The sequence below is a fragment of the Amblyraja radiata genome, chromosome 31, assembly GCF_010909765.2.
Source record: "Amblyraja radiata isolate CabotCenter1 chromosome 31, sAmbRad1.1.pri, whole genome shotgun sequence".
In the NCBI taxonomy this organism is placed as follows: Eukaryota; Metazoa; Chordata; class Chondrichthyes; order Rajiformes; family Rajidae; genus Amblyraja; species Amblyraja radiata.
The window spans coordinates 29,403,285-29,418,645 of NC_045986.1; the positions used below are offsets into that span (position 1 = coordinate 29,403,285).

At 43.6% G+C, this 15,361-nt stretch overlaps 1 protein-coding gene across 2 annotated transcripts in view; it reads right to left on the reverse strand.

Moving 5' to 3' along the window:
• The window catches only part of padi2 (peptidyl arginine deiminase 2), a 34,196-nt gene extending 20,855 nt beyond the window's left edge, over positions 1-13,341 (reverse strand). The window contains exons 1-7 of one of the 2 annotated variants that reach the window (XM_033048390.1): positions 13,293-13,341; positions 8,396-8,504; positions 5,937-6,117; positions 5,378-5,450; positions 4,715-4,776; positions 3,305-3,422; positions 2,247-2,375 (exon numbers count right to left, since the gene is read on the reverse strand). In XM_033048390.1, the coding sequence (XP_032904281.1) occupies positions 2,247-2,375; positions 3,305-3,422; positions 4,715-4,776; positions 5,378-5,450; positions 5,937-6,117; positions 8,396-8,487 (655 nt within the window). In that variant the 5' untranslated portion in view covers positions 8,488-8,504; positions 13,293-13,341. Of the gene's footprint in view, positions 1-610; positions 673-1,274; positions 1,369-2,246; positions 2,376-3,304; positions 3,423-4,714; positions 4,777-5,377; positions 5,451-5,936; positions 6,118-8,395; positions 8,505-13,292 lie in introns of those variants that run through there. The other variant, XM_033048391.1, reaches the window with a different exon arrangement.
• Between the last annotated feature and the right edge of the window lie 2,020 nt (positions 13,342-15,361).

Below are 15,361 nucleotides of genomic sequence, written 5' to 3' on the forward strand. Positions count from 1 at the left end.
TTTTTCCCAGGTGCACCGGTTTCCTCCCACACTCCAAAGATGTACAGGTTTGTAGGTTAATTGGCCTTTGTAAATTGTAAATTATCCCTCATGTGTAGGAAGGTGCTGGTGTACAGGGTGATTGTCGGTCGGTGCTTTGGGAGGAGACGGGTGAATGGGGTTGAGAGGGAAAGGTAGATCAGCCATGATTGAATGGCTGGGTTAACTTGATGGGCCGAATGGCCTATTTCCGCTCCTATGACTTTTGAATGTATGGAGTGAATATAGGGGGATGAGCAAAAATGGCCACTTTCCCCCCAAAATACATTGTTTAAAAAAAGTGGGGAAAATTCAGACGTGTTATAAAACATGAATTATAGAGCCATAGAATCATACAGTGTGGAAACTGGCCATTCGGCCCAACTTGCCCATACTGGCCAACATGTCCCAGCTACACTAGTCCCACCTGCCCCTGCCAGGTCCCTCCAAACCTGTCTTATCCATGTACTTGTTTAGATACAACTATAGTCCCTGGCTCAACTACCTCCTCTGGCAGCTCGTTCCACTCGCCCACCACCCTTCTTTCCAGCGCGGTGTTACCACCATAATTCTTGTTTCCACTTTTAATCACCTTATTAGGATTATTCTCTTCAACTATTCCATCGCGATCTGCATCCACATCCAAAGACACGTCTGCAATTGAAGAGAAATGATGAGAACCAGCAGTTGGGGAGTCAATGAAGTGGGAAAATAAAGCAATTGATTATCACTTTGTCATTGTGATTAAAAGTGGCTTGAAATTGCTAATATTGTATGTATTAGATGAATTCACTTCTGGGAAAAGATTCAATAAACGTTTTTTCCAGCCTGGAGCAAAGGATGTGGATGTGTAATAGGATAGAGATATCTGTAAAATTATAACATGCATAGGTGGGGTAGAGAGTCAGAATCCCATTCCCATGATTGGTGTCAAAAACGTGATGGTTTAATGGTTGAATGGGTTTTATTTGTTACATGTGCAACTGCTCAGTGAAATTCTTTTTGAATATTTGCACATGCGGGCGCCACCATGTTTTGGAACCATTTCCAAAGTCTGGGCCACCCATGTACGACATCATGGCGACCATGTGGCGACAGCCTAGTTCCCGAAAAAGTCACCTGGGTTTGGCAGGGGCATTAGGATGTACCCAGAAACAGAGCCTAGCACCACTCAGTTCCCATTGAGGTGAAACCACTGAAACTCACCAGATGGAAAGACTGGACTGGTCTGTTTTATCAGAGTGCAATTTACTTACAGACTGCCGTGAGCTCCAGGGTCATCTTGTCAACCGGTTTATCCAAATCGTCTCCATAAAATGTAACCTTAACCTAGAAAAGAATGCAGAAAACAGTCACAAACAATACTGGGGTTGAGGTGGTCTAGGCTCTTTCTAATTTTCAGCAGTTGGGTAAAACTGAACTTTTCAATCAGTCAGATAATGTATATTCCTCTCCGTATTTAGTAGAGAGACGCAGCATGGAAACAGCCCCCCTGCAATTGAGTCCGCGCTGACCATCAATCATCTGTGCACACTGGTTCTATATTATCCCAACAGATCGGGAACCTTCTCCAAAGTCTCCCTTTTTGACTCCATTCCCTCCACAGATGCTTCCTGACCCGCTGTTCCTCCAGCACTTTGTGATTTGCTCAAAATTCCAGCATCCACACTATCATTTTACATACTTCTATCAGGTCTCCTCGCAACCTGCGCTGTTCCAGACAAAACAATCCAAGTCTGTCCAACCTCTCCATGTAGCTGTTGCTCCCTAATCTAGGCATCCAGGATCAGGTAAATCTCCTCTGCAGCCTCTCCAAAACCTCCACATCCTTCCTATAATGGGGCGACCAGAAATGTACGCAACACTTGTGCGGCACGGTGACGCAGCGGTAGAGTTGTTGCTTTACAGCGCCAGAGAGCTGAGTTCAATCCTGACTACGGGTGTTGCCTGTACAGAGTTTGTACATTCTCCCTGTGAGCTGCATTGGGTTTTTTTCCGGGATCTTAGGTTTCCTCCCACACTCCAAGTATGTACAGGTTTATAGGTTAATTGGCTTGGTATAATAGTAAATTGTCCCTAGTTTGTAGGATAGTGTGAGTGTGCGGGGATCGCTGGTCAGCATGAACTCAGTGGGCAGAAGGGCCTGTTTCCATGCTGTTTCTCTAAACTAAACTACAAAACTAAACTTGTATCGCTGCTCGGGGAGAATGTCAACCAAACATACTCACATATCTCATGCCGAAAGAGTTGGACTTTCTCTTTATCAGAAGGTGAAATGTGCAGATTGAGTGTGTACCCAGCTGGCATAAGCTTTGGTCCTTCAGTTCTTATGATCATACGTGACATGTCAGCTAGGTCTGAAAGAAAGTATTCACATTTGTTCATAGGTTCTAGCAGCAGAATAAGGCCATTTGGCCCATCAAGCCAGCCTGTTAATGCAGTTTGAGTAACTCATGGTCAGAAAGCCAAACCTATTCCTGTAATACTTACTTGTGTTCCATCTGTCATGCATAGTTCATAAGTCCATAATTTCTAGTAGCAGAATTAGGCCATTCGGCCCATCAAGTATACTCCGTCATTCAATCATGGCTGATTTATCTCTCCCTCTCAGCCCCATGCTTCTGCCTTCGCTCCATAATGCCCGACACCCATTCTAATTCAAAATCTGCCAACCTCTGCATTATAAATATCCATTGACTTGGCCTCCACAGCCTTCTGGAGCAATGAATTCCGCAGATTCACCACCCTCTGACTAAAGAAATTCCTCCTTAATCTTTCTAAAGGGAAGTATTTTCACGCTGTGGCTATGACCTCATATTATCTTATTATTCATTAGAATTTATTTTATCTTAATGTTGGTGTCCTTGCAGCCTCATGATTTACAGCTTCCTCTAAGTGAGCCCAGTTCTGTTCCTAAGCACCTAGTTGTTGTTCTAAGCGAGCATCCTTGTTTGCTGTGTGTTGCTGTTAGCAGCCACCTCCACCTTAGCTGCAGAGCCTTTTGACTCTTACATTGCACCATAGGGGGGTGGGGGGAGAACAAAAGGGGACCTGGCGCGGGGGTACTTTGTAACTTTGTAAGTGCCGTTTATGGGCGACGATTTGTATACCGTGGGAATGTAAGCAAAGAATTTGCAACGAATGGCAATAAAGTATTCATATTGATAGATTCAGATTCATTGTGTACCAGCATATTTCCATCAAGACACAATTTGCAGCAGTGTAATTACATCTGGGCACGGCCAAGAATACTTCATCGTCTATGGTGGTAAACATCGCCTGTTACCTTCAAATGTGTAAACTTTATCATCCATGTTGTCAGGTTCAGAAGTAGTTAAAAATTCCTTGTCGCAGTTCACAAGGATAATAGCTCCGTGTCCTTCCGGACCCCACATCCAAGAACTCTGGCAAAGAAATGAAAACAAATCTATATGAGGCATTCTTGTATATCTGAAATAAAACAGAAGAGGCTGGAAACACTCAAAACGTCAGGCAGCATCAATTGTGAGAGAAACAGAGTTATTAAGGTGGCAAGAAAAATGTTTATAAGGGTTTGGAATGAGGACATAAGAGTGGGGCCATTTCTGCTTCAAGTTCTTGCATTATTTTCATGCCAATTATTGTAGTTTTTGTTATTTATCCACCAAAAATAAAACAGCGCATTGTAATCTGTCTCATCAAATGATGTTTCATTCATCATAAAGAAGTGGAAATACCCTCGACTTTCAATGCATTACCATTGACAGGCCCTCACCATCAACATCATGGGATCATCATTGACCAGAAACTCATCCTGAACAGCCACATACACGATAAGCTACAAGATTAGATCAATGTCTGGGTGCCCTGCAACTAATGAATGACATCCCAACATCCCAAGGTCTCCCCATCATCTACAATGAGCAAATCGAGAGTGTGATGGAAAACTCTCTGCTTGCTCAGGTGAGTTCAGTAAATGATCCTGATGAAATTAACTTCCTTGACTAGCGTGGTACAATGGTGTAGCGGGACAACGCCAGAGACCTGGGCTTGATCCTGACTACCGATGCTGTCTGTATGGAGTTTGTACGTACTCCCCATGACCGCATGGTTTTTTTCCCGGGTGCACCGGTTTCCTCCCACACTCCAAAGATGTACAGGTTTGTAGGTTAATTGGCCTTTGTAAATTGTAAATTGTCCCTCATGTGTAGGAAGGTGCTGGTGTACAGGGTGATTGTCGGTCGGTGCTTTGGGAGGAGACGGGTGAATGGGGTTGAGAGGGAAAGGTAGATCCGCCATGATTGAATGGCTGGGTTAACTTGATGGGCCGAATGGCCTATTTCCGCTCCTATGACTTATGAACGTATGGAGTGAATATAGGGGGATGAGCAAAAATGGCCACTTTCCCCCCAAAATACATTGTTTAAAAAAAGTGGGGAAAATTCAGACGTGTTATAAAACATGAATTATAGAGCCATAGAATCATACAGTGTGGAAACTGGCCATTCGGCCCAACTTGCCCATACTGGCCAACATGTCCCAGCTACACTAGTCCCACCTGCCCCTGCCAGGTCCCTCCAAACCTGTCTTATCCATGTTTAGATACAACTATAGTCCCTGGCTCAACTACCTCCTCTGGCAGCTCGTTCCACTCGCCCACCACCCTTCTTTCCAGCGCGGTGTTACCACCATAATTCTTGTTTCCACTTTTAATCACCTTATTAGGATTATTCTCTTCAACTATTCCATCGCGATCTGCATCCACATCCAAAGACACGTCTGCAATTGAAGAGAAATGATGAGAACCAGCAGTTGGGGAGTCAATGAAGTGGGAAAATAAAGCAATTGATTATCACTTTGTCATTGTGATTAAAAGTGGCTTGAAATTGCTAATATTGTATGTATTAGATGAATTCACTTCTGGGAAAAGATTCAATAAACGTTTTTTCCAGCCTGGAGCAAAGGATGTGGATGTGTAATAGGATAGAGATATCTGTAAAATTATAACATGCATAGGTGGGGTAGAGAGTCAGAATCCCATTCCCATGATTGGTGTCAAAAACGTGATGGTTTAATGGTTGAATGGGTTTTATTTGTTACATGTGCAACTGCACAGTGAAATTCTTTTTGAATATTTCCACATGCGGGCGCCACCATGTTTTGGAACCATTTGCAAAGTCTGGGCCACCCATGTACGACATCCTGGCGACCATGTGGCGACAGCCTAGTTCCCGAAAAAGTAACCTGGTTTGGCAGGGGCATTAGGATGTCCCCAGAAACAGAGCCTAGCACCACTCAGTTCCCATTGAGGTGAAACCACTGAAACTCACCAGATGGAAAGACTGGACTGGTCTGTTTTATCAGAGTGCAATTTACTTACAGACTGCCGTGAGCTCCAGGGTCATCTTGTCAACCGGTTTATCCAAATCGTCTCCATAAAATGTAACCTTAACCTAGAAAAGAATGCAGAAAACAGTCACAAACAATACTGGGGTTGAGGTGGTCTAGGCTCTTTCTAATTTTCAGCAGTTGGGTAAAACTGAACTTTTCAATCAGTCAGATAATGTATATTCCTCTCCGTATTTAGTAGAGAGACGCAGCATGGAAACAGCCCCCCTGCAATTGAATCCGCGCTGACCATCAATCATCTGTGCACACTGGTTCTATATTATCCCAACTTCTCACCCACGCCTTACACATTAGGGGTAATTTTAGAGACCAATTAACCTACAAACCCACATATCTTTGGGGTGTGGGAAGAAACTAGAGCACCCACTGGAGAACCTGGACTAAACTAAACTAAACTACCTGCACTGTGTTGCCCCAAACAGTGCTAACAACTTTTGTTTTCCACATCAAGATTCCATTTTGACATAATTCTACTGTGTTTATTATGATAATATTAATAATGCATGTCAGCAGAGGCGTTATGATATTACCTTTCCATCATTGGCAGCTGAGCTTTCTTGGTCCACCGTGACAAGAAGCAAGCTGTCTTCAGTGAGAGCCCAGCGTATCACGGGGTGAGTGACAATGCTGCCATTCTGTTTGTCTGAGATGGAATAATTGACACCAGGGCTCGAGGTGACTTCAAAGGATCGACACCCTGGGGGAGATGGTCTGGAGGAAGAGAAAATGTAATGTAAGTTGTGTAAGAAGAAACTGCAGCTGCTGGTTTAAATCGAAGATAGACACAAAAGGTTGGAGTAATTCAGCGGGACTGACCTGCAGAGTTATTCCAGCTTTTGTTTCAATGTAGGTTATTGCAGAGGAGGTCTACCAGAATTATACCTGGATTAGGACCTACTAGTTACAGGGTGAGGTGGGACAGAGTTGGGATTGGTTTCTCTGGAATGCCGGAGGATGTGGGAGACCTGATATAGTTTCATCAAATTATGAGATGCATAATTAGGGCAGTCAGTCAGAACCTTTTTCCAGCAGGGAAAAATCAAATACTTGAGGACATAGCCTTAAGGTGAGAGGGGTAAAGTTTAAAGGACATGTATGAGGCAACTTTGTTTTTAACCAGAGGGTGGTGAGTGCTAGGAACGTGTCCCGGGGTAGGTGGTTCTTGGTTCTTGGTTTCTTGGTCCTCCAAAATATTCCAACTGGAATTTAAACTGGTAGTGAAGGGAGGGATTAAGCCAGAAAGGGTTATTGGGAAGAAAGAGCTACCTTAAATTTAGTTGCATCTGGTTGGGTAACTATAGTAGGGTGAAGATTATTCCATGCTTCAATTGTGCGTGGGAAGAACGAATTGCTGTACACATCTGTCTTGGTAGCTGGGATCACAAATTGGATCGAATGCCCTCGTCTGCTCCTAATTGGTTTGTGTTTTGTAGTCTATGTCTAGCTGACCATTTAACACTTTGTAAAAACAGGTCAAACGGTGAGCTTCACGTCTGTCTTGGAGAGGGTTCCACCCCAGAGAATTCAGAAGTTTGGTGACACTCGCTTCTCTCTCATAGGTGTTAGTAACAAATCGAGCTGCCTGTCTTTGGACACATTCGATGGAAGATTTTTTTTTATTTGTGTATGGGTCCCATGCTGCAACTGCGTGGTCCAAATGAGGTCTAACGAGGGTGAAGTATAGCTTCTCCTTGACAGAAGTTGAACAATGATGAAAGTTGCGCCTCAGGAAGTTTAGGACACCTGTTGCATGATGAGTCTGACCATTCCAGATAGGATAGTGGCATTTAACAGACTTTTGGATAGGCTCAAGGATATTAAGGAATATATGGATTATGTGCAGGTGGCAAAGATACGGTCTTGGCATCATGGTCGGCACAGACATTGTGGGCCGAAGGGCCTGTAATGGTGCTGTACTGTTCTATGTTCTCTGTGGCCTTGCAGTTTGTTCCCTTTCAAGTATCTGTTCAGCTGACTGTTGAAAACAATGGAATCTGCTCCAGGTCTCACTAATTTCAATGAAGGAAATGTTAACCTGTCATGACTGGCTCAGTTTTCTGCCGTGTCTTGCAACCACATCCTCAAACTCCTGTATCTATTACTGTGGACATGCAAATTACTATTCATTCATCCTCTTCACTGAAGCACATGGTGAAATGCTGATGCCGCTGTAGAAACCCTGGAGTCTACCTTATGAATTTGTATATATTCACTTTATTCTCAGACAAGTCTGTTTAATTACTTCGTTAGAACGGTTTTCGATTAGCAAGTATTCGTAGAGTTATACCGCGTGGAAACAGGCCCATCGGCTCAACTTGTCCACAATGGCCAGCATGTGCCATCTACACTAGTCCCACCCAGCCTGCGTTTAGCCCATATCCCTCTACATCTGTCCCATCCAGGTACCTCTCCAAATGTTTCTTAAACGTAGTGATAGTACCCGTCTCAACTACCTCCTCCGGCAGCTCGTTCCTACACCCGCCACCGTTTGTGTGAAATAGTTACCCCTCGGGTTCCTGTTCTATCATTCCCCCAATTAAATCGCTCTTCCCATTCCTTGTGTAGTTTTGTGTAATGAAAGCAGGTTGATCTCTCCAATAACGCTAGTCAACGAGGATGTCCTACACAGCCTGAGTTACACGGTGTAATTTCAGTGATGAGGATACAATAAAACAGAGTGCTTTAAGTAACTGTAAGATGCTGCCAGGACTGGAGGGGCCAGGACAATAGGGAGAGGTGGGCCAGACTAGGACTTTATTCCTTGGAGCTCAAGAGGCCGAGGTGTGATTTTATAGATGTGAGGGGAATAGATAGGGTGTATGCACAGAGCCTTTTACCCAGGCTAGGGGAATCAAAAACCAGAGGACGTAGGTTTAAGGGGAAAGATTCCTTGTTATTTGCATGCTTGAAACCGGACTCCCAAAACTTCTATTCTAAACTCAGTTAAAATTTGTCAGTCGGACATCGTAAAACAAGGCTGATGACTTACTTGTAAATGTCAATGTTGATTACAGTCCCGAGGACATAAAGTACTTGTGTTGATTTCCCACACTCCAGGTGCACAGTTCTTTGCTTGGACATGACGAAGATTTAGTCTTCTGCAATGTAAGAAAGTATAGACTTTATTTTTACACTCGTCCTATCCTACACACACTAGGAACAATTCACAGAGGCCATTTAACCTCGAAATCGGCACGTCTTTGGAATGTTTTTAAGGCATAGATAGATAGATTATTGATTGGTACAGGTGTCAGAGGTTATGAGGAGAGGCAGGAGAATGGGGTTAGGATGAAGAGATAGATCAGCTATGACTGAATGGCGGAGTAGAATTGATGGGCCGAATAGCCTCAGTCTACTCCTATCACATGAACTTATGTGGAAGGAAACCCACGCAATCACAGGAAGAACGTACAAACTCCATACAGATAGCACCCAAGGTCAGGATCGAACCTAGGTCTCTGGTGCTGTAAGGCAGCAACTTTACTGCTGCACCACTGTGTGAACGGACTATTGTCTGCTCACTAATAACCATTTGTTCCCTGGTGGAAATCCCATGAAGACCAAACCAGTGTCCACGGAGGGCTGGAGATTCCTGCAAAATGATGAGATACCATTTATAGGGTCATCCGGCATGGAACCAGGCCCTTCGACAGAACAAGTCCATGCTGTGCACATTACAAATCAACCAGACTGTTAATACAGTTTGAGTAACTAATGGTCAGAAAGCAAAACCTATTCCTGTAATATTCACTTGTGTTCTATCTGCCGTTGTAGAGTTCATTTGTTCATAAGTTCTAGCAGCAGAATTAGGCCATTTGGCCCATCGTCTACTCTGTCATTCAATCGTGGCTGATCTATCTTTCCCTCTTAACTCCATTCTCCTGCCTTCTCCCCACAACCCCTGACAGCCGTTCTATCAATCTCTGTCTTAAAAATATCCATTGACTTGGCCTCCACAACCGTCTGTGGCAATGAATTCCACACATTCACCACCCTCTAACTAAATAAATCCCTTTTCATCTCCATTCTAAAGGTACATCATTTTATTCTGAGGCTATGGCCTCTGGTCCTAGACTCCCCCACTAGTGCAAGCATCCTCTCCACATCCACTCTATCCAAGCCTTTCACTATTCGGTAAGTTTCAATGAGGTCATAAACTCCAGCGAGTACAGGCTCAGTGCCCTAGAACACAATTAGTTTTGCAATGATGATTACAGAAACAGTCAAATTAATCTACAGATCCCCGACTTCACACGTTTCAAGTTTCCAATACTGATTAAGATCCATCAGCAATCATAATCATACTTTATTAGCCAAGTATGTTTTGCAATATATGAGAAATTTGATTTGCCATACAATCATACCAATAAAAAGCAACAAAACACACAAAATACATTTTAACATAAATATCCACCACAGTGACTCCCCCACATTCCTCACTGTGATGGAAGGCGAAAAAAAAGTTCAATCTCTTCCCTTCTTTGTTTTACCGTGGTCGGAGGCCTCGAGCTTTCCGTTGACAGGACGATCTTGGCTCCCGTAGCGGCGGTCGGGCTCTCCGCGTCGGGGCGATCAAGCTCCCGCATTGGGGGGATCTCAGCTCCCCGCGCCGGGCAATTGGACCCCAGGTCATGGCTGGTCGAACCTCCTGCGACTTTGGAGCTTCCCAACGTCAGTCTCTACCTGAGACTGCGAGCTCCTCGATGTTGAAATCCGCAGGCCGCGGTTGGAGCGTTGATCCCAGGCAAAGGATCGCAGGCTCCGATGGCAAGTCCACGGCCCCGCGGTGGGGCTCCACGTCAGTCTCGCGCAAGGCCTCCAGCTCCACGACGTTAGGCTGCAGAGCGATTGGAGATACGATCCGGAAAACTATCGCATCTCCAGCAAGGTAAAAGACTGAAAAAGTGTTTCTCCTGATCCCCTCCCTCACCCCCCACATAAAATAAACCAGAGAACATTAACATAAACTTTTTAAAACACACTAAAAATAACAAAAAAAGACGAAAAGACAGACAGACCGTTGGCGAGCCTGCCATCGCTGCATCAGGTAAAAAGTCCCTAAAATTCCATACATTCTCCCAGCTTTTCTTAGAAACATAGAAAATAGATGCAGGAGTAGGCCATTCGGCCCTTCGAACCAGCACCGCCATTCAATATGTTCATGGCTGATCATCGGAAATCAATACCCCATTCCTGATTTCTCCCCAGACCCATTGATTCCATTAGCCCTAAGAGGTAAATCTAACTCCCTCTTGAGAACATCCAGTGAATTGGCCTCCACTGCCTTTTGTGGCAGAGACTTCCACAGATTCACAACTCTCTGGGTGAAAAAGTTTTTTCTCATCTTAGTCCTAAATGGCCTACCCTTTATTCTTAAACTGTGACCCTATTTCTGGACTCCCCCAACTTTGGGAACATTTTTCTTGCATCTAGCCTGCGAATCCTTTAAGAATGTTATGTGTTTCTATAAGATCTCTTCTCATTCTTCTAAATTCCAGTGAATACAAGCCCAGTCGGCCCATTCTTTCATCATATGTCAGTCCCGCCATCCTGGGAATTAACCTGGTGAACCTACGCTGCACTCCTTCAATAGCAATAATGTTCTTCCTCAAATTAGACAAAATTGCACACAATACTCCAGGTGCGGTCTCACCAGGGCCCTGTACAACTGCAGTAGGACCTCCTTGCTCCTAAACTCAAATCCTCTCGCAATGAAGGCTAACATGCCATTAGCTTTCTTCACTGCCTGCTATACCTGCATGATTGAAGTACAAGCACACCCAGGTCTCGTTGCACCTCCCTTTTTTCTAATCTGGCACCATTCAGATAATAATCTGCCTTCCTGTTCTTGCCACCAAAGTGGATAACCTCACATTTATCCACATTATACTGCATCTGCCATGCATCTGCACACTCACCCAACCTATCCAAGTCACCCTGCAGCCTCATAGCATTCTCTTCGCAGCTCACACTGCCACCCAGTTTTGTGTCATCAGCAAATTGGAGATGTCACATTTAATTCCCTTGTTTAAATCGTTAATATATATTGTAAATAACTGGGGTCCCAACACCGGGCCTTGCGGCACCCCACTAGTCACTGCTTGCCATTTGGAAAATGACCCGTTAATTGCTACTCTTTGCTTCCTGTCTGCCAACCAGTTCTCTATCCATGTCAATACCCTACCCCTAATACCATGTGCTTTAATTTTGCACACTAATCTCTTGTGTGAGACCTTGTCAAAGGCTTTTTGAAAGTTCAGGTACACCACATCCACTGGCTCTCTCTTATCCATTCTACTTGTTACATCTTCACAAAATTCCAGAAGATTAGTCAAGCATGATTTCCCCTTCATAAATCCATGCTGATTGGGACCGATCCTGTCACTGATTTCCAAATGCGCTGCTATAACATCTTTAATAGTCGACTCAAGCATCTTCCCCACTACCGATGTAAGGCTAACTGGTCTATAATACCCCGTTTTCTCTCTCCCTCCTTTCTTAAAAGTGTAGTTACATTGGCTACCCTCTAGTCCACAGGAACTGATCCAGAGTCGAGAGACCATTGGAAAATGATCACCAATGCATCCATGATTTCTAGGGCCACCTCATTGAGTACTCTGAGATGTAGACCACCAGGCCCTGGGGATATATCTGCCTTCAGACCCAACAGTTTACCCAACACATTTCCGGAGTAATGTGGATTCCCTTCAGTTCCTCCCTCCCACTAGATCCTCTGTCCCCTCGTATTGCTGGGAGATTGTTTGTGGCTTCCTTAGTGAAGACAGAACCAAAGTACTCGTTTAACTGTTCTGCCATTTCCTTGTTTCCCATTATAAATTAACCTGTCTCTGACTGGAAGTGACCCGCATTTGTCTTCACTAATCTTTTCCTTTCTACATATTTAAAGAAGCTTTTATAGTCAGTTTTTATATTCCCCGCCATCTTTCTTTCATGCTCTTTCTTTACGCCTCTTAATTTTACCCTCTTAATTAACTCCACTGTTGAGTTCTAAAAGTCTCCTAGTCCTCTGGTTTGCTGCTTCCTCTGGCCAATTTAAATGCCTCTTCCTTGGATTTAACACTATCCTTGATTTCCCTCGTTAGCCATGGTTGAGCCACCTTACCCGTTTTATTTTTTCGCCAGTCAGGGATGAACAATTTCTGCAGTTCATCCATGCGGTCTTTCAATCTTTGCCATTGCATCTCCACCAGCAACCCTTTAAGTATAATTTGCCAGTCTATCCTTGCCAATTCCCATCTCATACCTTCAAAGTCTCCTTTCTTTAAGTTCAGGACCCTAGTCTCTGAATTAACTGTCACTCTCCATCCTAATGCAGGATCGCACCATATTATGGTCACTGTTTCCCAAGGGGTTTTGCACAACAAGATTGTTAACTAATCCTTCCTCATTACACAATACCCAGTGTAGGTTGACCTTCCCTCTAGTCGGTTCCTCTACATATTGGTTTAAAAAACTCTCCCATATAGATTCCTGGAAATCCCCCTCCTCAGTGATGTACCAATTTGGTTGGCCCAATCTATATGTAGATTAAAGTCACCCATGATAACTGCTCCTCCAACCTCTCAAACCCTCTTTCACAAACTTGGGTAGGTCCACATTTTACTTTCCTGTACTCACTATAGACAACCGATCAAACTCAAGGTCTGAAACTGGTGACATGCCTTAATCCATCTAAACCAAGATCCCTTTCTCAGCTTATTTCACAATTCACACATTTGAAGTATAAATGAAGTGTGCCAATTTCTACAACTTTATCCACCTCCTACCTTTCTGTCTCAAGGCACAGTACATCTTCCTTACAATTAATATGCTGTCCAAATTACTACCTTTTTTTTAGACCCAATTAAAAATTACATTGAGCATACCTCTGTCGCAAGTGCCAGCAACTATTCAGGAGCTGAGTTGCACCTGCCTTATAAGAAGGCTTGCTCTGATAAGCACACCCATGTATTCCGATTGGCAAATGCACATTGATGACTAAATATCATCTCCACATCAACACCCATCCTCTCAAACCCTCTTCCTCTTATTTATTTCAAATTCGTGTCCTCCCATTCTTCCAATCTCTATGAGCAACAAGCCTTGCCTGTCCAACCTTTCTGTTCCAGACAACTCATCCATTCCAGAATTGCTCTCACAAACCTCTGAAAGAAGACACAAAGTACCAGAGTAACACAGTGGGTCAGGCAACATCTCAGGAAAACATGGATAGGTGATGTTTCAGATTGGCACTCTTCTTCAGACTCTGAAGAAGCACTCCAGCATTTTGTGTCTTTTTTTTGTAAACCTGCATCTGCAGTTTCTTGCTTCTAAACCTTCTCTGAACTTCTTCTACTGCGTTTAAACCCTTCCATTAATAACAAGGCTATTACTGTGCTTAGAATTCCAAATTAGATTTCACCATTACCCTATATAACTGAAACATAGTCTTCCCATTTTGTATTCAATTGACGGAGCAACAAATAAGATTTGGCTTTGTAGGTCCACAATATCCTTATGTAAGTCGCACACACGGACTTGCTGACCTTCCTGCAACTCAGAGCTCTGTAATCTCTCACCATTGAGATAATATGCCTCTTTTTATTTACTTTAGACTTTAGAGATACAGCGGGGAAACAGGCCCTTCGGTCTACCGAGTCTGTGCTGGCCAGAGATCACATCGTACACTATCCTACACTAAAGTGACAATTTTACCAAAGCCAATTAACATACAAATCTGCACGTCTTTGGAAAGGGGAAACTGGAGAACCCGGAGGAAACCCACATAGTCACAGGGAGAATGTACAAACTCTGTACAAACGGCACCTGTAGTCAGGATCGAAGTTGGGACTGAGGAGACAACTCCCCATTTTCCCACCTTAAAGTCCATCGGCAGATCTGCCCTCGCCTATGGTTTTCTACCTCTCTATCTATTCTACCCGCCTTTCTGTCCTTCATAGCTGCAGACCCAAAAGCTTCTTCCTTTATTCTTGTTAATAATGCTTTGCCGTGTTGTATTATGTCCAATCTTCTACCTTCCCACCTATCTTTCTGCAATATGCACTTTTTCTCTAAGACTGATGCAATCTTTAACCCTTTTTGTTCACCGTGATGGTAGAGCTTCTTGGAACTATTCTTTCTTATGAAAATGAATAATTTCTCTGTATTCAAAGAAATCTCAAATTCACGTTACTGCATCTTGAATGAAAATTTCCTTTACCCTAATTTGCCTTTTGCTAGTTTTGCTTTCTTGTTCTCAGAGTGCCTTGATTTGAGTTTCAAATCCTGGTTTGGGATCTATTATCTCTCTTTCAACTTTAATGTAAAAGTCAGTTGAAAAAATGTGCTCCCAGCTAATTTGGTGTCCTATTACAGTAAGATAATTGATTGATCTTATCTCATTGCACAATACCGATGCCAGTATAGTCTGCCAACTGTTTTGGTACTGAATGTGCTGCCATAAAAATCTATCCCAAAAACGCCCAAGTCAAGTTGTCCTGTTGAGTTTACTATCCTGTCCCCAAGTATAGTCAGTTACAGTTTAATGGAAATTCCTGCTTGTAGTTGCATCACAATCACTGAGACTCAAACATGCAAGAACTAAGTACACATACAAAGACCATGCAACAGGTGACCATAGTTCATAAGTTATATGGGCAGAATTATTCGACCCATCGTGTCTACTCTGCCATTCAATCATGCCTGATCTATCTTTCCCTCTGAACCCCATTCTCCTGCCTTCTCCCTATAACCCCTAACACCCGTACTAATCAAGAATCTGTCAATCTCCACCTTAAAAATATACGTTGACGGCCTCCAGCCGTCTGTGGCAATGGATTCCACAGATTCACCACCCAAAAGACTAAATAAATTCCTTCTCATTTCCTTCAAGGTGCATCCTTCTCTTCTGAGGCTATGACCTCTGGTCCTAGACTCTTCCACTAGTGGAAACATC